Raw genomic sequence first — 22,981 nt, forward strand, 5'->3', positions numbered from 1 at the left:
GTGCCTCAAGATTGAGAAATGTCAAAGAATATGACATAAAAATACAAAATTTAAAAACTTGGATCCGAGTTTAAAATAGTGTTGATATTCAATGGACGATTTTAAGTTTTCTTTTCTTTCGTGTTTCATTTTCTAATTTGATAGTTTTATTTCCTCTTTCATATTGGAGTTGAAATGGATGCCTTCGAATCTGAAGTAATTAATTTCACTTTTATTCTCATTTTTGTTATGTTAATTTCCAAAATGTTATACATAATACAAACCATAATCTTCTAATCTTATATTTGTAAACCGGAAATTATACCTTATACCCCTGCATTTATACCTTCACCCCTAAAAATCACAAAAATTTCCAATTTTACCCTTTTTTTTCATTTGACTTTACCCCCACAAACCATTTTGGGAATTGTCAAAATTGTACGGGGAACAATTGAAGAAAGATTTCCGGAACTAAAATTCATCATATTTAACATAATTTTTAAAAAACAATCCCTTATAAAGTTGTATAAAAAAAGATAATTAACAAACAAAATTTATCCCTTATAAAAAATAAATAAATCATATTACAAGTTGCAATAATGAATTGGAACAAAACATGATCACAAATCTGAAAAATAAAAATCGATGAAAAAAGAAAATAAAATGTAATAGATTTATTTATTTTAAATGGTAATTAGGTTAAATTGGATTAATTTTCAACACTGAAACTAACAATTTTGAAACAAGAAGATGCTTATCTATAGAGTTAATCCCAATGAATACTAGGACAATAATTGAGGTTTAAATGGCCTTTATTTATCATTCATAAAAATATATTTAGTTTTCTATTTCTGAGCCATTTTTCTCATTAAGATAAAAAAAAAAATCAAACGAATTAGAAATTTTAAAAGGTATTTTTTATTCCAAGTATGACTCTTAATTCATTTGAATTTTATTTTTCTACTTTACTTTTTGAAACATTTTATTTTTCTACTTGTTTTCTTCTAAATAGCTAATGGATGTCCAAAAATCTAAAATAGTTGAATGGATTCTTACATACAATTGAGCAGTTTTATACCATCTTATGTAATAGATTTATGTAATAGATTTATTTATTTTAAATGGTAATTAGGTTAAATTGGATTAATTTTCAATACTGAAACTAACAATTTTGAAACAAGAAGATGCTTATCTATAGAGTTAATCCCAATGAATACTAGGACAATAATTGAGGTTTAAATGGCCTTTATTTATCATTCATAAAAATATATTTAGTTTTCTATTTCTGAGCCATTTTTCTCATTAAGATAAAAAAAAATCAAACGAATTAGAAATTTTAAAAGGTATTTTTTATTCCAAGTATGACTCTTAATTCATTTGAATTTTATTTTTCTACTTTACTTTTTGAAACATTTTATTTTTCTACTTGTTTTCTTCTAAATAGCTAATGGATGTCCAAAAATCTAAAATAGTTGAATGGATTCTTACATACAATTGAGCAGTTTTATACCATCTTTTATATCCCTCCCCCCCCCCCCCCCCCCCCCCCCCCCCAATCTTAATTGGCTCTTATAGCATGATCAGTTGCTCACGCATTAAACTAATGAAACAGTTTAAATGCAAAAATTAAACTAATGAAATACTAGTACTACATGTATAGGTCATCAAAAAGTACTACATAAGAAAGGAAAGTTTTGTAGGACAGTTATTTTTCCTTGAAAGTCATTGAATCATTTGAAGAAAGTTTTCGAATTACAGCTACATCTGGATATAAAAACTTTCGCCTAAAACTCAACTTGTGTTCAGAAAACACATTGAACTAATTTCTTTCGGAAGCTATACACAATTATAAACTCACATTTACTTTCATAATGTTTCCTTCGGTTGCATAAATATAAAATATATATATATATATATATATAAATTATTTCTATTAATATATTTTTATTTTGCGTGTGTAGTATGATATATTTTGAAAAAGGAGAATGCTAACTAGTGCCTCAAGGGCATTGGTTAAGCCTCCAAAACAAGTAAAATTTTAGGCTAAATTGCATTTTTGGTCCCTTAACTATTTAAGTAGCATCGCTTTGGTCCATTAATTAAAATTCGATTTATTTTGGTCCTTTAACTTCTCTCCATTGCACATTTTGGTAATTTCCGTTAGGTTTTCTTCATTTTCTTCTGGAATTTTTTTGGGATTCTTGTTGTTGAAGGTTGATGGAGATATATAAAGATGAAAAAGAGAAGAAGATGAAGAAAACCTAACATTTTTGAATTAAAACTAACCGAAAGGACCAAAAATGTAACGAAGAGAAGTTAAGGGACCAAAATAAATCGAATTTTAATTAAAAGACCAAAGCGATACTATCTAAATAGTTAAGGGACCAAAAATGCAATTTAGCCAAGATTTTATGAAAAAATCGTGTAAAAATTACTTGAACAAAAATAACATCTTATATTTTCATGACAAAATTTATATTTGTAGATTCCTTAATTATTGCATTGAGGACACTGGTTAACAAGACCCTTTGAAAAATAGCAAAGAAGTAACACCCACATCCACATGGTGGGGTGCACGAACTGTGCGAGATGACCATAAGGATATTTGACTTTGACATGGAATAAATTTCCTTACTTTAGGATAAGTCAATTTAGTTTATAAACTATTGATCTTTCATGAATTTAGTCTCTAAACTATTAAAATCAACAAAAAAAAGTCTTTAAACTATACCATTATTCATCAATTTGGTCCTGACCGAGGGACTAAATTGAAGGTGAAAGTATAATTTAAGGATCTTATAGTTGATTATAGTTTAAAGATCAAATTAGTGAGAGAATAATTTATGGACTAAATTGAACCTTTATTTGTTACTTTGCCCTTTCCCTAAGACCCCTCCCACCAAAAATTATACTACACAAGATTTAATATTACTGATATCTATTTTGACAGAGATTAAAAATTGCTATACAAGAGAAATGATATTTTAACATTCAAAATGTAATGTCAAGTATGATATCATATTGTTATTCCCGTGTTCGTTCTTTGCCGTTCTGCATCGTTGGTTTGACAATATTAAAACAAAAAAGGAACTTGGTCAAACTATTAAAAATTACAGACTATGGAAATAAAAATATGCAACGTTAGCATGTGCCAAAAGAAACGCCAAAAACTTGCTGATTGACAAAATCACAGGTAAATATGTGTTTATGTGTTTTTTTTATCAATTAGTTTTATTTATATATGTTTGAGAGATCAAATCGGATTTTAAAAGAATCAAGTAAAACTGGGTTGAACTGACTTATTTTCGGTCTCTACTGCTATCTTTAAAAACTTGGTTGGAACACACAAGTGGCAGTTTATTTTTGACACTCGTCCTCTAACCTGCTAAGTACCCAAGTACATTTGTAATTTTTATAATTGCTTTCACAAATAGGGAAATGCTAACGAGTTGATTAAAAAACTACTCAAACATTTTTAGATCCAAATCATAAATTGGACAACGTTATTACAACAGAGTATCGTGTTCAAAATAAGTGAAATATATCCATCAACACAATATATTACATTTTAAGGTATAAACCATAAGTTTCTTCAGGCTCCAAACAACTCAGGCTTCTGACATAAGTTCTTACTTCATGTATTTGTGCAGGAATTTCCTATGGAAATCATTCCTGATGGTGTCATTGATGAATCGCTTTGCGAGCTTGGTTTCTCCACGGGCTTGATTTTTGAACACCACATCATCATCCCACCTATACCAAACAAATTTTTAAAAAAATGAGATCATGACAGCAGATTAATGGAATTTAGATTGTAAAAATTTAGTCACTTAAAACTTTAAAGTGGTTGGTCCAGTTATGGACCATTTGCATATTAATACTTCCAATTGTGCACTACTGTTCGAGCACACAAACAACCACGCCACAAATAATGCTTGAAAAATAAAAAATGTGAAGACCTATTTACTGTAAAAGATAGATAGAAGTGCATACAACAGTAGTGCAATGGTCAAATGGCGGATCCACCTAAATATCAAGATTCAAATTATAACCACTGATTGGAAAATCAATAATTAAGATTCAAATAGCTTTATAATTTGTAATACACGTGCATACAATCACAAAATCAATCATTGACTTTTCAATCAACGGTTATAATTTTTTCAGTTTTCCGAATGAATTGACTCCCTCACTTTAAAGAAAAATGGCAAACTATTAGGGTTTCAGTTGTCCTTTTGGTTAAGTGAGCAGTTCGATAAATATCAAGATTCAAACCTTCTTTTGACACTGAAAGATGTCGGGTTATTGATCAAAGGGTTTCCACGCATAAGCTCTGCCTCCTTTACTTTAAGATCTTCCTCTTGTTGTTGTTGTTCCTGCACAAAGACAATTTACATTTTAAATAAGGGTGATTTACATTTGTTCATAACTTATAAACATCATTACAAATTTACAACAAATTAGCATGCAAAAGGTATTTGTTACTAAGATAGGTTTTACAACCCACAAGAATTGAAGAATAGAATGGTTGACATAACAAAGAGAATTCTCCTAAAAGGATTTCCCCTTCAACAAAAACTATCTAATTTTCAAAATGAACCCTCAAGTACTCTATTTATCTGAATGATCTCCCTTATAAATTCCTAACCACTCTAACTATTCACAACCGATGTACATTCTAATTAGCTTCTCTTACTCGAAAAAATTAAAAAATAAACTAGCTTCTCTAATAGTCCTCCTTCTATCCTAAGAGAGGTGTTACGACCACAAGTTCAAGTTCAATGTCCCATCTAAAGAGGTTCAATGGCAAGACTTTAAAAAGCTAAAAGAATTATGTTACCTTGCGCAGCTTTTCCTGTGCCCTTTCCTTCTTTATTTGTTCAAGCTCAGCCAGCAAAGCTTCAGTGTCATCCTCATCGTCGTCGTCATCACTGATAGAGACAGTAAGTAACATTAGTGTATGCTACTATTTACAAAAATAAGGAACTTGTTGCATTTCAAGCGTTGATGTAAGAAATTTGATTTCAAAACAAATACCGACGAAGATTACTTAAATGCATCCAGAGATGCTAGGCTCACAAAAAACATGAAAAAGACATTAAGCATGTCTTCTTTTAAGGGGAAAAAAGTATCCCTCGTGTGATAACGTTTTTTTTTTTTTTAAGAGGACCACAAGGTTGAAGAGTAAATCCTGCAACCAAATGACCTATGGGAAACTGGCCAATAGAAATAGCATGCATATTTCTGCAGATATGCTCATGTATGCATGCTTGAAAGCTCGTCTAAATAAAATAACAACCCTTGATGGTTCTACAAATCCTAAATGATACATGCATATAAACAAGAAATTTAATCACACACACGAAGTTTATGCCAAATTATCAACCTTTCATCATCACTGTTGACTTCAACGTCAGAATCATCTGCATCAACACTGCGTGGAATGATGTTGTCTTCAATGTCTCTTTTTGTTCCTGTTAAGATAAAGACTCATCAAATTAAAAGACTGAATATAAATATATCATGGCTTCTTTTCTTCTCCTTTTCTTGGATAGTAATTGGAAAATCATGTCAATAAGAAAAGTAATGAAGTTAGTTAATTTATACTAAAATAATACCTTCTAAAAATAGATGGCCGCCCCTTCCATGATCCCTGTCATCTGTCAAAGCATGGAATAAAATTAATTAAACATTCACAATATGCGATAAAAATGAAAACTTGTCTCACAGGAATTATTGAATTCAAATACTACACGTATAAACTTGCAATGCATCAGACATTGATGACAGTTCTTAGTTCTTACCATTATACGATTTATTTTTTGATGAGAAGTGCCTCCTTTCACGTTCATCAAGTTCATCACGTAGGTTCCTTCTCTTTAACTCATCCTGTGTATCCTGCCCGTCTTTCCTATAAAAGGTATAAATGCAACATCAGCAAAACCGCATACCAACGTGATAACATGGAAAGCTGACAACATGTAAAAAACAGTGTTGCTTCTTAATCATTTAAAAGAGAGCGGAGGGTTAGAAAAGGGAACTGTAAAGAAACCATTTCAATGACTAAAATGGTTGTTTACCCTTTGCAATTGAGGGGGGTGGGGGAACAAAAGTGAGAGAAAATCACCAATTCCCCACCTGAAATTGCAAGGGTCAAGCATTTACCCGCTTGAAATTTGCAGATAGGCAAAAAAAGACCCTTATTTCGAATGACATTGGGTAACTTGGTCCTTCTGTTCTTGTAAAAACTAGTTTGACATTAAGTGATATAATTCATGGACTAATTTGCTACTAAGTGATATAATTTGGGGACTAATTTGACAGTAAACTAGATATAAGTTAATAGAAGAATAAGTTGCTCGACCTAATTCAAATCAAATTTGAAGGGGGTAAATGCCCGACCCCAACAAAAAATTGAAATCAAAAACTAGCTTTAATTGAAATCAAAATCAACAAAAAATTGGGGGGAAAAACCTACCTAGGTTTGAGAGTGGTGTGCGATGCGATATCTCTTGAAGAGTATTTTTGGGAAGGACCGAAAATTCGAGTACCGCCTTGTTCGTTTCCACCTTTGGCCGGTGCCCATGTTGGTCTAGCGGCGGTCGTCATCGGATCGAGGTTGCGAAGCTTTCTGTCACCGACTTTGTTTTCCGGTGATTGAAGAAAGGAAGGAAGAAAGAGAAGATTATTATGAATGATTGAGCGAAAACGTGTATAAAAGGAAGTTGGGCTAAGCTCACGGGCCTGGGCTTATTCCCTAACAATATTTTAAAGAGGCATTTCTAAATGCACCCTATACGTCATGTGAAGTTATTAAGGGTCGATATATTCCCTAATAATATCTTAAAAGAGACATTTTATTTTAGTTCCTCTATCTTATTTTATTTTTAAAACAAAATATTTTCTATAGCAACAAAACACGTTTCTATTAAAAAAATGAGCCTATTCGACTAAAGTTGGATACCATTAGATGTCTCGAGTTGAATTATCCGTCTACCCAGTGGCGAAGCCAAGCCAAATTTTATGAGGGGGCCAAAATATGAGAAATACTTTGGACATTAATCTAAATATAAGTAATGTTTGGACATGCAAAAAAGAAAAATTAAAAGGAAAAAGGAATAAATGATATTAATTGAGTGGAAATTTTATACGGTCACAACTCACAAGTATTTGAGCACATTATTGAGGTGCGCACACCCACACACGCTTGTGCACGTATAAAGAGAAAATAATTAAAAATGTGTTTTTCTAATAAATTGTACTCCCTCCGTTTCAAAATGAATGTCACTTTCAGTTTCCAATGCAATAATAACTTTTTCTTTTCAATTGTACCCTCCAATTAATACTCTGCACACTACTTCCAAAGTATTACTTTTAAAACTAACCAATAGTTAATAAGGATAATTTGGTAAAATAACCATTCTCTTTCTTTTAATCATTGTATTTCTTAATATGTGTGTAAACACCTAAAACGACATTCATTTTGAACCGGAGGGAGTATCTATTTTATGCAATTATGTGTCCAAATGATTGTGATCATCAAAGCATTTTTTTTTTACACAAAACAAATGACATTCATTCATTCAAATTGATAGAGTACATCGATGCAATACAAATTCGCTAAAAACAAAAAGGATGAATCTGTGAACAAACTCACAACATCCATGTTAATAGCATAAAACAGCAAACATGAACGGATCCCTTCAAGGCTGGGTGTGGCTATTGCCACACCAGCTCAACTCAATTTTTTTTTTTTAATATTCAATCTCAAATTTTATATCATATATTTTTAATTTGGAAATATAAATATATAATTATATATGATGTATTTGTCTAGTGTTCAAGTGCATGTTTTTCTAACTCATAATCTTGGGTTCAAGTTTAGACTATTGTTTTTGTCATGTTTTTAAAGAATTAATTAATATAATATAAATGTAAAAAAGAACATGACAGAATCGACACGGCATAGTGTTTGATTTGTTTTATTAGTTGCAACATCGTCATATATTAAAAGTTTGTAACTTACTCGTACGTAATCAATAAATATATATATATAACAAGATACATTTTTTGGGTGAGATTCTTTCCTTCGAATTGACCATTTATTTATGTTACAATTAAAAAAGGTTAAATTTCTCTAAAATATGAACAAATTTTTTTTATTTTTAGCATAAATTAACTTTGCTAAAATAATTAGCCACATCAGTAATATCATCCCAGATCCGCCCCTGACGGCAAAGTACACAAGCCCACAAATATGACTATATCATCAAAGCATTTTCTGCTCAATAGAATGATTAAATTTTTCTGTTTTAATTTTTTTATTTATGTGTGCGCGTTGAAATATTTTTATTTTATACACACGTAATAATAATATATTATTTTAGCCAATATACTATAAATTCATGTTGGCTGGTTGGGGTTCCTTTTTTCTCTAGTAGTAAGCATGTTCAAACATACAACTTCAGTTTGCATGTTTAAGATTGACATTAACCACTGGGATAAAGCATGTATAGTAAGTGTAATAGCATAGGCATAATATGATATTTATACAAATGTTTGGGGGGCCGCGGCCTTCCCTTGTCATAACATAGCTCCGCCTCTGCGTCTACCTTATCATGGCTTTAATTAGTTATGAAAAATGTAAATTTATTACTATGAGAATATTAAGCATTTCTGTTGGTTTATTTTGCATGAAAGTCTTCCCACTAGTGTATTCTTATGTGGGTATTTGGGATGTCATTTCTATTAAGGTTATAAATGTCGAGCCAGCCACCCGGTTCTTGGATTGGTCTGTTCATCGTGCTACATCATTTAACGAGATTGTGTTTATTGTCAACTAGATCGCGCGACCCGTGCTATCGCACGGGTCAATATTGAGTACAATATATTAGCAATTTAGGACTACGACATCACATGAAAATAAATTAAAACAATGTGAAATACATTTTAATGTAAACTTCATTCCAAATCACATGGGTAGTAATAATGTTAACTAACGAACACTTTGGAACACTTCTTGGTAAACTACATTAGATGTAACACTTGTATATTTGTCTTAGTTATATAAATATATATATATATTTATGTAAGTCTGAGCTATGGGTTTAGAAAAAATAATTACATCAAAGAATACATATTATACATATTTATCTGTTACACTATTACAAAGACGTTGTGTGAAGCGTTCACATATTACACTATTACAAACTTTGACAACAAATATGATACTTCAGCCATCTCATGATAGTAGCAGGACTCAAAACTGTTGAACCATTGACAATTATCAAGTATTATCATGCAACATAATCAACAACAAATCAGTACCCATATATCTAAACAGAAGTAACTATTATAAATAATTTGTGAGGAAGACAAATTAAACTTCTCACCGTCTTGCAGCCCCTTTGCTTTTCCAAACTGATATATAAATCCAAGACCTTTGCTTCCTTTCCCACATTCCTAATTAGCAACCCATTTACTCTGCAAGTTTCACACTTATCATTTTATTATTTGCATAGATAACATTAAAATGGCTAAAACACATTCATTTTCTTTTAACAACCAAAATTTATTGAGATCACAAATAGTACACTGCATGTCAAAATAAAACCTCATAGCAGCTGCAATCGGTAACATCTTAATCTATGTTCGTGCATTTCAATTATGAACAAAATTAGAGTGCTAAAAAATATCCTCGGCTAACACAAACCGGACCAGATCAGAAATAACAAAGTTGCTGCAACACCAGCAGACACAGAGAGCAATAAGGGAGAACAATGATCGAAATCATGGCAAAGAACTACATCAGCCCAGGCTGTAGGAAGCTCAGCACCCAAACCATGCAAATAGGAGTATAACAGCGACTAAACCAAATACTATTAAGGATAATTTGTAAGCAAAAACAACCGGCCAACACTCTTTACATACATTGATTCTTCACATACAAAACATTCTTTAAAGAAAAACATTGGATCAAACATTGTATTTTTTGCTTTATCTTTGTGAAGTTCTCATTTGAGATTGGAATTATTCTAAAAAGAAATCTTCGCACAGGTTTGATAACTTAACAATTAACCTTCAATCTCATGCCGCTCAAACTGAATGAAAGGTCCTCTTGCATACCATTTAGTTATTAAAATTGAAGCTTATATATGTCACCCTTCCAATCCCCTATTCATCCGATTTTGCATCAGACAAATTTCATATATAACTTTATACAGGTACTAATTAGAATATTCAATTTCAATGCTTTGATTGCATAAGATTTGAACTTGCAAAAATAAAATATATTCAATACTTGTTGAAAATTACGATATATATGTCTTATATTACTTATTACTTATAAAACCTATTGAACCATCCACTATGAGAAGCTCTTAAAACTGATGTTATCAATCCATCATAACCTAGAGGTTCCCAAATATAGCAGAAAACTAATCAAAAAACGCTAAAAGGAAATAGGAAATGTGGGAAAAAATAATCAGTAATCAAAACTGCAAATATATGATTGTAACTATACATACTTTGATTGGTTGAAGATTTCCTCTGTGAATACACTGCAGAACCCCAACCATCATCAACGCGCTCAATCCAAACACAATCCCTTCTAATCGCATCAGATTCGCAACTGATGAGTCATAGATAGTATTATTTATTGCCTTATTTAGTTTAGTTTTATTTTAGATTTGATTTTATTTTATTGCATTTTATTTTAGTTTAGAATATTTTACTTCAAATTGTCTTTTATTTTATTTTAGGAATAAATATATGGTGGAAGGTGCCTTGGAGCAAAAGAAAGAGGACTGGAGCAAAATACAGCGCAAGAATACGAAGATACGGGGCAAAAATACATTTCCCCTTACCAGAAGCTTGGCACGGCCCGTGCCAACATGTGGCACGGCCGTGCGCGATCCCAGGACCTGTTTTGCTGCTTTTCTTCAAGCCCAAGTTACCCTGTTGCAGCTTTACCGTTTTATCCTTTTAGTTGCTTAGTTTCTAAGTCGAATGTAAAGCTATAAATAGAGTAGCTCTCCACCATAAACAATCATACTTTACTTTGTTTATTTCAATTGCTATTTTTAATAAAAGTCTTTATTTTCCCTTTTACTTTCTTTGCAATTTATTTTACCGTATTTCTCTCTTCTTCCTCCATGTCTACGATGAACATGAGTGAGTAGACTTCTTAGTCTTAGGATTATTGGGGAGTCTAATGACTCAATCCTAAACAAAACATGTCTAAACCCTAATTTCTATGTAACCCTAATTTCTAATCTAGATTCACCGTCTTAACGTGGATTAACAATTATCAAACTGTGGAAGCGAAAGCGGAGGGTTTGATAATCGTTAATCCATCATCCCAAACATCAATTCATAAAGCGAGAGCGGAGTCTTGATGTTGGAACAAGTGAATCTAGACAATAATTGCAAAACAGTGAAATAGTCTTTGCAATTATTGAGACAAAGAGTAGTTTCAATCCTCTATGCATCTTCTAGTAATCATGTCAGCGAAATAGGCTTGGTTGCTAGAAGTAAACTCTCACCGGACTTTCATCGGAAAGGTGAGGGGCTAAGGGAAACCGGTCTTTAGAAATTAGTGTGTAAATCATGAAATTAGATGTTTAGGTTTTGTCTAAGTGAAGGATTAGTTATTAAGATGAACCAATGATCCTAAGGCCTTTATTATTATTGTTTTTACCTTCAGCAATCAAACTCTTTCTTATCAACTTTCTCTCCTCTGATCATTCATTAAAAGTTAATTAAGTTGAACAACTCCCTAGCGGAACGATACTCTACTTACTACTATTACTTCGATAGGCCGTGCACTTGCGGTTTGGCTCTATCAAGTTTTTGGCGCCGTTGCCGGGGAGTTAACTAATTTAATTAGCTTTTTCTTAGTGATTAGAATTCTCTCTTCTTCTCTTCTTTTTCTGTTTTTATTTTTATTTTTATTTTTCTGTTATCACTAACTTCTTGGGTTCTCAAATTCTTATGCGAAAAACCAGAAATCGAGTTGTAATAATCAACGAGATCGAAAGGTATTTGCATAGACGAAGGAGAGACGCACAAAATAACACCGCCATGGCCAATCGCACTCTCAAAGAGTATGCAACGCCGTCTACGGCTGAACCACAAGCTGTTATTGTGTACCCAACGGTTGAGGATGACAATTTTGAAATTAAGCCTGCCCTACTTAACTTGGTGCAGCAAAACCAATTCTCGGGATCCCCCACTGAGGATCCCAATCTTCACATCTCTGTTTTCCTACGAATTAGTGGAACCATGAAGGAGAACCAAGAAGCCGTAAGACTTCATCTCTTTCCCTTTTCCTTAAGGGTAAAGCTAGCGCTTGGTTCCATTCCCTCGAAGTCGGTTCCATTACTTCATGGGATCAGATGAGGCAAGCATTCCTTGCCCGTTTCTTTCCACCATCTAAAACCGCTAAACTTAGAGACCAAATCACGCGGTTCAACCAAAAAGATGGGGAATCTCTCTATGAGGCGTGGGAGCGTTTCAAAGAAATGCTAAGACTTTGTCCCCACCATGGCCTAGAGAAGTGGCTTATAGTCCACACTTTTTATAATGGCTTGTCTTATACCACTAAGATGTCTGTTGATGCAGCTGCAGGTGGAGCACTTATGAACAAGAATTACACGGAGGCGTATGCCTTGATTGAAGACATGGCTCAAAATCATTACAAATGGACCGACGAGAGAGCCATCCCTAGTTCTTCATCCTCCAAAAAGGAGGCAGGTATACACGAAGTCTCTAACTATGACCACCTTGCTTCTAAAATTGATACGCTAACTGAAAAACTTGAAAAACTCAATGTTAGTGCTATCAATTCTGCTTCTACTCCTTCTTGTGAAATTTGTGGTATAACTGGTCATGCTGGTGTTGATTGCCAACTAGGTAGTGCTATTAACGGTGTTGAGCAAATGAACTATGCTCAATACAACCAAGGGATGAGACAAAATCAAAATTTTTACAAAAACCAAAATCCCTATGGACAAGTAGCACCACCCGGTTATGCAAACAACCAAAGATTCACTCAAAAATCCAATTTGGAAATTTTGTTGGAAAATTCTATTGCCAACCAAAACAAACAACTTCAAGAACTTAAAAACCAAACTGGATTTCTGAATGATTCTCTTTCCAAGCTCAATACCAAGGTTGATTCTATTGCTACTCACTCTAAAATGCTTGAAACACAAATCGCCCAAATAGCCCAACAAGTGGCTACATCTTCCCAAACACCGGGAGTCTTTCCTGGTCAAACCGAAGCCAATCCCAAAGCCCAAGTTAATGTCATATCTTCTGGGGGTAGTAAGTTAGGCGAAACTTTTACTAAGGTTAAAAATATTGGGAAAGAAAATGTCAAGCCCTTAGGTGATAAAGTCGTGATAGAAGAAGCAAAACCGCTTGAAGAAAACAAAAATCCATCCCCTTTAAATCCTGATAAGCTTAAACTAGAGGGTAAGTTTGAAAAATTTGTTAACATACTTAGGAAGATTTGCATTAAACTTCCCTTTGCTGAAGCTTTGTCTAGGATGCCTCTATATGCCAAGTTTTTAAAGGAAATTTTTTCAAAGAAAAGGGCTATAGAGCATAATGAGACAATAGCCTTGGCTAAGGAAACTAGTGCAATCATCCAAGAAGCACCCCCTAAGCTTAGAGATCCAGGTAGCTTTGCCATACCATGTGAAATCGGGAATGAAACCATAAACAAAGCCTTATGTGACTTAGGAGCTAGTGTTAGTTTGCTGCCTTTGTCTCTTCTTAAAAGGATAGGGATAGGAGAATTGAAACCTACCGAGATGGAATTAAAAATTGCTGATCGCTCTACCATGAAACTTGTAGGATTTGTCGAGGACATACCCGTTAAAATAGAAGGGATATACATCCCCACTGATTTTGTAGTCGTTGACATTGAAGAGGACGATGACGTCCCTATAATCCTAGGTAGACCTTTCCTCGCAACTGCAGGAGCTCTCATTGATGTTAAACTTGGTAGGATAGTCTTTCAAGTGAGTGATAAGATGGTAGGATTTGAGTTGGAAAACGTTATGAAAGGTCCCGCTCTTTACTCTTGTTGCATGTTTAACGATCATGTTGTGAAAGAACGTTTTATAGCGTCATCTACACAATATGATATCTTTGATCCATTCTAAGGACTCTTTCTAACCGTCAAGCTAATGACATTAAAAGAGCGCTTCGTGGGAGGCAACCCACGCATTTTACTGCTTTTGTTTTGTTTTTCTTTGTTTTAAGTTGTTTTGTAGGTAATTGTCCAAGTGTGATTCGAAAAAAAATCAAGAAATTGAAAATTTTTGAAGCCCTCCTTACCAGAAGGTTGGCACGGCCCGTGCTGAGGTTGGCATGGCCGTGCCAGGTATTTGAAGAAAAACAGCCTTGAGCCACAGAAAGTTGGCACGGCCCGTGCCAAGGGTGGCACGGCCGTGCCCGACTTCTAGCCCACTATATACCAATTTTTCTTCTTCTTCTCCATTCATTCTCAAACCACAAACTTCTTTCATCTTCTAACCCTCTCTCTAAACCTCCATAACTCCCAAACTTCAAACCTTCACATCTTCATCAATTCTTAACCAAATCACTCCATTATTTCACCAATCAACCACAAACTTCACCCAAAACAAAGACCACCAATCCAAAACAACTTTCATCCACCCAAACCCATAATTCACCAAAACCCTAATCCTTCAAAACCTAACCCAAACACCACAAAACCTCAACCAATCTCCATAACTAAACCCATAAACCTTACTTAAACATCAACCCCAACCCTAAACCAATCCTTTCCACCACAAATCCTCCCAAACCCTTAACCTTCAAAACCAATTCCAACAAGGGTCAATGGCTTCAAGAAGAAGTGGTAAAGAACCAGCAAGCTCTCAAGGAGGACCTCCCCCAAAGAAGCAAGCACAAGTGAAGAATCATGGAATTCGGTTCAAAGACAACAAACAAAGGGACAGGTACAAAATTCTTACTTCTAAAACCTTACATCCCTCTAGATATCCTGATTCCTATGATTTGCAAGTGCTAGGGCTTAGAGATGATGTTTTTAGGTTGATAGGTAGGCTAGGTTGGACTGATATGCTAACACCTATGAGGGGTTATGAGAATTTTACTTATGAATTTCTAAGCTCACTTGTTTTTACCAAAGATAAGTTGAATTTTGATAACCCTAATCATAGAGTTGTTTTCCGGTTATTGAACATTGATTATAATATGTCTCTTCAGCACTTTTGTGAAGCCTTAGGTTTTGTCAATGAGGGGTATATTCATGATCATTGGGATGATAGTCTAAAACCGGATAACTATGACCCAGCTGCCTTTTGGAACCGTATCACCGGCCTTGATAACTATGTCCCTAGAGCCAACAAAGCTAGCAACATTCACAACCCCGTACTTAGGTACCTTCAGAGGGTCATGGCTTGCACCATTTGGGGTAGAACCGAGCTAGGAAACACTAGAACCGATGAGTTGTTCATGTTATGGGCAATGCTCTACAACCACCCCGTCAACACTGGCTTTTATTTGATTGATTACCTAGAGTTTGTAGCTACTAGACCAGCCGGTAGGGGAGACATAGTGGTGGGTGGCATCATTACATACATAGCTAGGTGTTTTGGTGTGAGTGAGGATGAGGGGATCAAACCAATCGAGGGAAACAATAAGCTTAACCGGGAAACCCTTATTGCTATGAATTTCATCAAACATCGTCCACCACTCCATTACCAACTTAAGCTAAATGTGCCAATCGTGTTTTTATTGCCTAACCCATCTCGGACTACCACCGAGGTGGAAGAAAATTGGTTGTATGTTGATGATGTGCAGGTTCTAGAACAACAAGATGATGAAGGAGAGGGTGCTAGCTTGCACCATGATGAAGGAGAAGGTGCTAACTTGCACCAAGAAGGGCACCATGGCCATGAAGCCGGTGAGCTTAACGAAAATCAAAGATGGACATGGATTCAAAATGAGATCGAGAGGATGAGCACCGAGCAACAAAGGCAAGGTGTTGAGATATCCGGACTTCGCAATGAAGTTCAAAGGGACAACCGTGTCAATAATGAAAATAATGAGATGCTCCGTCAGATGATGCAACACCTCCAACTTCAAGGTCCTCCTTACGGACCTCAATAAACAAATGTGAGCTTTCCTCTTCCTCTCTTCTCTTCTTCCTCTCTTCCCTTCTCTCTCTCTACTACTCTTCTTCATCTCCTTCTTTCTTCTCCTACTTCTTCTTCTTCTTCTCTTCTAATTTCTTTTTCTTTGAATCATTGAGGACAATGCTTCCCCTAAGTGTGGGGGGGGCCTAATAAAGTGTCTAGAGTCGTAGTGTTCCCAAACTCCCTTGAACTTTATTCTTTTGTTTTGTTTTTATAGCAGGAGGCATAACTAAGTAGCTTGTTTTTAATGTAAATATGGCATGAAAATTTTTGTTTTGTCTCTTTCTTAAAGGTTGCCTCTTGTACATGAAAGTAGTTTCTTATGTTTCTTATGTTCTTGCTATACCCATATCTTGTTTTAATGTGAAAATTCTCCAATGAGAAAAGCACCCGGTTGCAATCCTTGAGTAAATGTATGAATAGGTATTTTAAGGAACACGTTCTATCTTTAGTGTTAACTTAGACCCTTTAAAGTCTTAAGAGTAAAAGTAGTATAAGTATGTGTGGGAAAATTAACCAAATTGTTCTTAATTGTTATATTCTCTTTAATTTGTTAATGTTGAATGGGGCAGGAGAATGGCACCAACATGTGGGGGAAAGGACAATAACATCCTAACTTCCTAATTGTGGTGGTGACTCCTTAATTTGAACTTAAAGTGAAACTAACTCATCAATGCTAGGGGGAAAGGACAATTACATCCAAAAAGACTTCCTACGCGGAGATGAAACAAATAAATAATTTTGCAGCACTGCTTAGGGTGATTTTGAATCTAGGGGGAAAGGACAATTACATCCAAAAAGACTTCCTACGAGGATAGATAGCCCCTAAGCATCTGCAGCCCCTTGTGCTTAATTGTTAAATTAATTCAATCTTAACTTTAATTCCCATCACTCTTATATGAAATGAAGAAAGGAATTTTCTCGGTTACTTTAGCACTAAGGATAGAACCTGTTCCTCATAATATCTGTCTTATACAGGAGCAAGAAAAGGGTTGGACTGCACACACACACTCACTTGAGACTTGATGTTGGGTAGAATAGGTTCATGAGAAGTGTTTGAAGTTGTAATTAGTGTACTTGAAGCAAAGCCTTTCTTTTGAGACACATTGTTCTTAATATTGCCATAATCAATCTTTTTGTTGCTACTATGTTTGGTGCCTTTTGCTTGAGGACAAGCAAAGATTCAAGTGTGGGGGAGTTTGATGAGTCATAGATAGTATTATTTATTGCCTTATTTAGTTTAGTTTTATTTTAGATTTGATTTTATTTTATTGCATTTTATTTTAGTTTAGAATATTTTACTTCAAATTGTCTTTTATTTTATTTTAGGAATAAATATATGGTGGAAGGTGCCTTGGAGCAAAAGAAAGAGGACTGGAGCAAAATACAGCGCAAGAATACGAAGATACGGGGCAAAAATACATTTCCCCTTACCAGAAGCTTGGCACGGCCCGTGCCAACATGTGGCACGGCCGTGCGCGATCCCAGGACCTGTTTTGCTGCTTTTCTTCAAGCCCAAGTTACCCTGTTGCAGCTTTACCGTTTTATCCTTTTAGTTGCTTAGTTTCTAAGTCGAATTGAAAGCTATAAATAGAGTAGCTCTCCACCATAAACAATCATACTTTACTTTGTTTATTTCAATTGCTATTTTTAATAAAAGTCTTTATTTTCCCTTTTACTTTCTTTGCAATTTATTTTACCGTATTTCTCTCTTCTTCCTCCATGTCTACGATGAACATGAGTGAGTAGACTTCTTAGTCTTAGGATTATTGGGGAGTCTAATGACTCAATCCTAAACAAAACATGTCTAAACCCTAATTTCTATGTAACCCTAATTTCTAATCTAGATTCACCGTCTTAACGTGGATTAACAATTATCAAACTGTGGAAGCGAAAGCGGAGGGTTTGATAATCGTTAATCCATCATCCCAAACATCAATTCATAAAGCGAGAGCGGAGTCTTGATGTTGGAACAAGTGAATCTAGACAATAATTGCAAAACAGTGAAATAGTCTTTGCAATTATTGAGACAAAGAGTAGTTTCAATCCTCTATGCATCTTCTAGTAATCATGTCAGCGAAATAGGCTTGGTTGCTAGAAGTAAACTCTCACCGGACTTTCATCGGAAAGGTGAGGGGCTAAGGGAAACCGGTCTTTAGAAATTAGTGTGTAAATCATGAAATTAGATGTTTAGGTTTTGTCTAAGTGAAGGATTAGTTATTAAGATGAACCAATGATCCTAAGGCCTTTATTATTATTGTTTTTACCTTCAGCAATCAAACTCTTTCTTATCAACTTTCTCTCCTCTGATCATTCATTAAAAGTTAATTAAGTTGAACAACTCCCTAGCGGAACGATACTCTACTTACTACTATTACTTCGATAGGCCGTGCACTTGCGGTTTGGCTCTATCAGCAACCTGAAAACCCAAAGAACACAACCATCAGGACCAAAATAATAATTGGGAAGCTTGCTAAAGTTAACGAAAAACAAAAAAAAAAGTGGAAAACCATATAACCATATAACCAAATTGAAGACCACATGGGACTTCTTGCAACAGCCACCACCGCATAAACCTCCTTCTAGAATATAACAAACAAAAAAAAAGACCTTTTACAAATCAAACTCAAAGGCATCCCCCTTTATTTCAAATGAATTAAAGACCCGTGCAAAAACATCAAACAATGGTTTTCTTGTTGTCAGTAAAAATTGCACACAAACTTACCTGTGGATTGGTTGTCTAATTACACCTCATTGTGACGGGCTCTGGAGCATGAATCTCTATCTCTAGTTTATGGAATGTGATTTGGTTGGTTGTTTCTACACCTTCTTTCTTTCTTGGAACCATCATATTTGTCATTATCCCATTTTGCATTGTCATTATGACCCTGATCAGTATTTGCAGCTCTCTACAAAAGAATAGCACAGTCAGTGAAGACCTGAAAACATACAATAAGCTGGACAAATCATCTGGTATCTAAGCAAATTTGAAACTTAAACCATAGGCAAAGCAAAACTGAGTATAAACTATAGCAAAAATATAAACACTGGGAAGCCTAAATTTGCAGCAGCTTTAACAACAAAAAATCCAATAACAGGTAGCAAGAAAAGTTTATCGATGATGATACTAATGAGGACCAAAGGTTCGAAACTTGTTACCTCCTTTTTGTATTCCAGAACCAACTACCTCCTCTTAATATACCATAAACAACTACCTGTTGCATCACATCTTCTAAATGACCCGGATCTGGACCAACGAACTCTGCATCATCACTACAACAAATTAAAAGTGCAACACATATTCATAATAAAAAAATCTTAATCAGAATATCCATTACCTTTGGGTCTTACAACATGCATAATCGGAATAAGCAAGAAAAGCATAGGATTCAACAATTTTGCACAGAATCAGAAGAGATTGAAACCCTAAAACTGCTGAAGAATTGATTCGAAAAATCAAAAACGAATTGTAATAATTTTGTTTGTTTGTGAGTTGAACTTGAAATCAAAATCGTATGGGAGAGAAATTTTGGGTTTGTGAAGCAAAATTGAAAAAGGTTTGGAGAAGAGGAAGATGAGGTTACTCTGTGTTATAGAGAGCGCGGTTTTTGAAAGAGAAGATATTGTGCTTTCTAAAGTGGTCACGTGGAGCTTCATCACCTATTGGGTAATTTTGTGCTGGTCGGTGGGCATCCACAGAGTTTGAGTCTTTCTAGAAGGGTAGGAATGTCATTTTGCTTTTTTTAAAATGCTTGCAGTTTGGAGCCCAAACAGGGGCAATCTGGTAAAAAATGCAGATCAAAATGCTAGGGTTGTGCTAGGGTTTGCTAGCAGTGCTGAGTTCCCTGTAATATAGTAAGATTGTAGGGTTATTTGGCAAGCTCAAAACGATTTAGTGTTCAATGACGATAATTGGACTAATTGACGGGTAAATATTTTCTTCATTTATAATTTTTTTCCATTTGTTGCAATTTAGAGAGAGATAGACACATAAAAAATAATGATGGTGGGATCCACTTAGTGATAGGACCCACCACTTATTTTTGTCTGTCTATCTCTCTCCAAATTGCAACAAATGGAAAAAGTTATAAATGTAGATGATCTTTAACCCTAATTGATGGTGTCTTAGTAAAGGTAATTCTTTTGTTGCAGGTCCTACGTCCTCCTCTCGACGACACCATAAAAGTGAATGTGTATGGAAACTCTTTTCATAACACTGACAAATTTGGTTTCAGTGGCATTATGCGCAAAGAGGAGTGTTATTTGAACAACCAATTTGAAAACAACTTATTTGACAACCATAATTTACAAAGAAAAAGTAGTATTGGAACGGAAACCATAGCAATAGAGAGATAAAGTAAAAAATAATGTGAGTATGAGAGAGAAAGGTGTCACAAAATTGTCACCAAATGGATGTTCAAATATCATTTCTCATGCGCAAAAGTAATGAATAATGGTTTTTTTTGGTTCTCTGGATTTATCGGAATTACTACTTTATTGCGTGCATGACTCTATTTCATTTTAAAACGGTCTAAAGTTAGCTCATGGTAACGGATTCCAAAATGATATCATTGAATCTGGCACCACCATGGCAATTGGTTTCACTTTAAATAGGATCTACTACTCTTCATCCCTTGGTCCCCCTCATCATACATATTTGTCACCTTCAAATGGGGGATTGAAACATCTCCTTTCAACATACTCTTAGAGAAGACAATGAATGTGATGTCTGATAAACAAAGCATTGAGCCTCATTCAATGACATCATAGAGATTTGGATGGTTGTCCCCCTCGGCTCAATCTCGTGTTGTTGGTTGATGTTGTAGGTGTTGTCTATTTGTGAGCCTAGTTTTTTTTTTTCTTTCTTCCTTTCCACTTTATAAAAAAACTCAATCAAGAACGTGTTAGGTTGTGTAGTCTAGTCTAGGAAAAAAAAATGCTAAAACATGAAATTACCAAAATCAAATAAAAATGAACTAGTGAATTGTAACTCTTTCAGATCAGAAATTTCATAAAAATTGTTTTGTGAATATTCTAAAGCAAAGGAGAGGATCATCATCCATACACCACTCAAGCACCATTGTTGTGATCTATAGTTGCTAGAATATGTGTGGCCAAGTAGCAACAACGTCCCCCTATGTCGCATCAAAGCAATAATTTATTTTATTGACCTGTGTGTAGTCATGCACTTCTAAGATGAACACCTCTTAATGTCTTCCTCGCAACACATTTTCCCATTATTATGGCTTCACAAGCATCCATTTTCCTATCTCATCCCACGTATCTCATTGTTCGCCTTTTACCTGTGCCTCACAACCCAACCTACGTCTTTTCTTTCATTTTGGCCGCTTTTCTTGTCAAGTAGCTTATTGGTTAGAGCTCACATATTTTAAACGTGGAGAAACGGGTGTCCGGGATTCAAACCCTGACCTTACATATATTATAAATTATCTCTGCCAACAGAGTTAAGCTCACGCGAATATTTTAACCGCTTCTAAAAATTTTGTCGATGTGGTTGCATAGAACAACATACAAACCGAATAACTTTTCTTTGGTGGATTCTTCTGGGAAAAAAACTTTCATCGGTGGATTGCATATTTTCATTCCTATGTTTTATGTCAAATATATGTTTTTCTTTTCAAAATTACGTATGTGTTTGGTGCTTTTTTGTGTAACAAAGTATACAATACTCTTTGTAATGAGACCTGAGTTGCTCGAGTTATAAACAGAAATGACATTTGTACAACTATTTTGTAACAATTTTTATGACAACTTTCGATCTCATATTCTTCGCATTATACTTTTACTTTTGTTCTATTGTTTTGGTTTCCGTATTGATATTTATTTTTCTTTATAAATTTATGGTTGTCTCAAAATTGATACACAAATAGTTGTTCAAATAACATACCACAGTTTTAAAATGGCAATCGCAGTCACATAAATAAAAATATCGATTAGGCTGAATGGGTTTGTTTGGTGTTTATTTTTTTCTTTCAATGATGTGTTTGTTTGGTTTTGTCCCTTCATCAATTATGTTGGTGTCTTTATTATGTGGAGAAAAACGGCACAAACCTACAATCCAAAAATAAAAATAAAACTTGCAACAGATATTTTAAGAAAAACAAATTAATTTTTTATTTTACAGAAAATACAAATATTGTTTCTTTTTTTAAGGGGAGAAGAGAAAATTCAAATATAGTTGAAAAATAGTGCACTTTTGGCCCCCTATGTTTCAAATAGTTGCGATTTTGGTCCCCTAAGAAAAAAAAATGGATATTTTGACCCCCTAACTTTTGTGCCTCTTTTGATTTGCTGATTTTGACCAGTCAACGCCCATGTGTCAGGTGAGGTGGCAGACATGTGTGTAATTATTATTTAAAAAATAAAAGAAAATAATTCTGGCAATTAAAAAAAAGAAAAAGGAAAGCATTGAAGAGAGAAGCACGTGAGTCTTCTTCTCTTCTTCCCCTACTACATCAAACCCAGAAAACTCAAACAATTAAACCCAGAAAATTCCATAAATACATCCTCAAATTCTGGTAAATTCTGGTTTACATCAAATCCTAAACAAAGATGATGAATCAAAAGGAAGTTAAACACACAACAGCTTCATTAACCAACACTTCCCATTTGTCACCACTCGCAAAACCCTTTTTCTCAATTGCTCTTCTTCACCAATACCCTCTTCTGATTCCTTAACCACAGTGAAAATCATGATGGCCCTTTTAATTCTTTGCTTGATTCCTTTCAAAAAATTAGCTTCAGCTCAAAGGGTCACTCTAAGTCTTCGAATGACACAATCAAAATCT

The 22,981-nt window shown here is 34.5% G+C and overlaps 2 protein-coding genes, 1 long non-coding RNA gene and 1 other non-coding gene across 4 annotated transcripts; all 4 read right to left on the reverse strand.

The window, feature by feature from the left end:
- Positions 1 to 3,410: 3,410 nt before the first annotated feature.
- Positions 3,411 to 6,669, reverse strand: EMB2769 (Cwf15 / Cwc15 cell cycle control family protein). The gene is made up of 7 exons (XM_085732779.1): positions 6,458 to 6,669; positions 5,784 to 5,890; positions 5,598 to 5,639; positions 5,366 to 5,453; positions 4,820 to 4,910; positions 4,255 to 4,355; positions 3,411 to 3,732 (listed from the first exon to the last, which is right to left on the reverse strand). Exons 1-7 carry the CDS (start codon positions 6,586 to 6,588, stop codon positions 3,609 to 3,611), a joined length of 684 nt encoding a protein of 227 aa, XP_085588905.1. The 5' UTR covers positions 6,589 to 6,669; the 3' UTR covers positions 3,411 to 3,608.
- Positions 6,670 to 9,099: 2,430 nt separating this feature from the next.
- On the reverse strand, positions 9,100 to 10,616 carry LOC146901443 (uncharacterized). The gene is made up of 3 exons (XR_015021503.1): positions 10,506 to 10,616; positions 9,372 to 9,462; positions 9,100 to 9,244 (listed from the first exon to the last, which is right to left on the reverse strand). It is a non-coding gene; the product is annotated as an uncharacterized LOC146901443 (long non-coding RNA).
- Positions 10,617 to 12,422: 1,806 nt separating this feature from the next.
- LOC146901444 (small nucleolar RNA R71) lies at positions 12,423 to 12,529 on the reverse strand. The gene has a single exon (XR_015024310.1). It is a non-coding gene; the product is annotated as a small nucleolar RNA R71 (small nucleolar RNA).
- Positions 12,530 to 18,615: 6,086 nt separating this feature from the next.
- On the reverse strand, positions 18,616 to 22,887 carry LOC146901445 (uncharacterized). The gene is made up of 5 exons (XM_085737052.1): positions 22,794 to 22,887; positions 19,511 to 19,670; positions 19,388 to 19,445; positions 18,898 to 19,081; positions 18,616 to 18,754 (listed from the first exon to the last, which is right to left on the reverse strand). Exons 1-4 carry the CDS (start codon positions 22,885 to 22,887, stop codon positions 18,965 to 18,967), a joined length of 429 nt encoding a protein of 142 aa, XP_085593178.1. The 3' UTR covers positions 18,616 to 18,754; positions 18,898 to 18,964.
- Between the last annotated feature and the right edge of the window lie 94 nt (positions 22,888 to 22,981).

This window comes from Medicago sativa, chromosome 8 (genome assembly GCF_051527215.1).
Source record: "Medicago sativa cultivar Bolivia chromosome 8, Bolivia_mono, whole genome shotgun sequence".
Classification (NCBI taxonomy): Eukaryota; Viridiplantae; Streptophyta; class Magnoliopsida; order Fabales; family Fabaceae; genus Medicago; species Medicago sativa.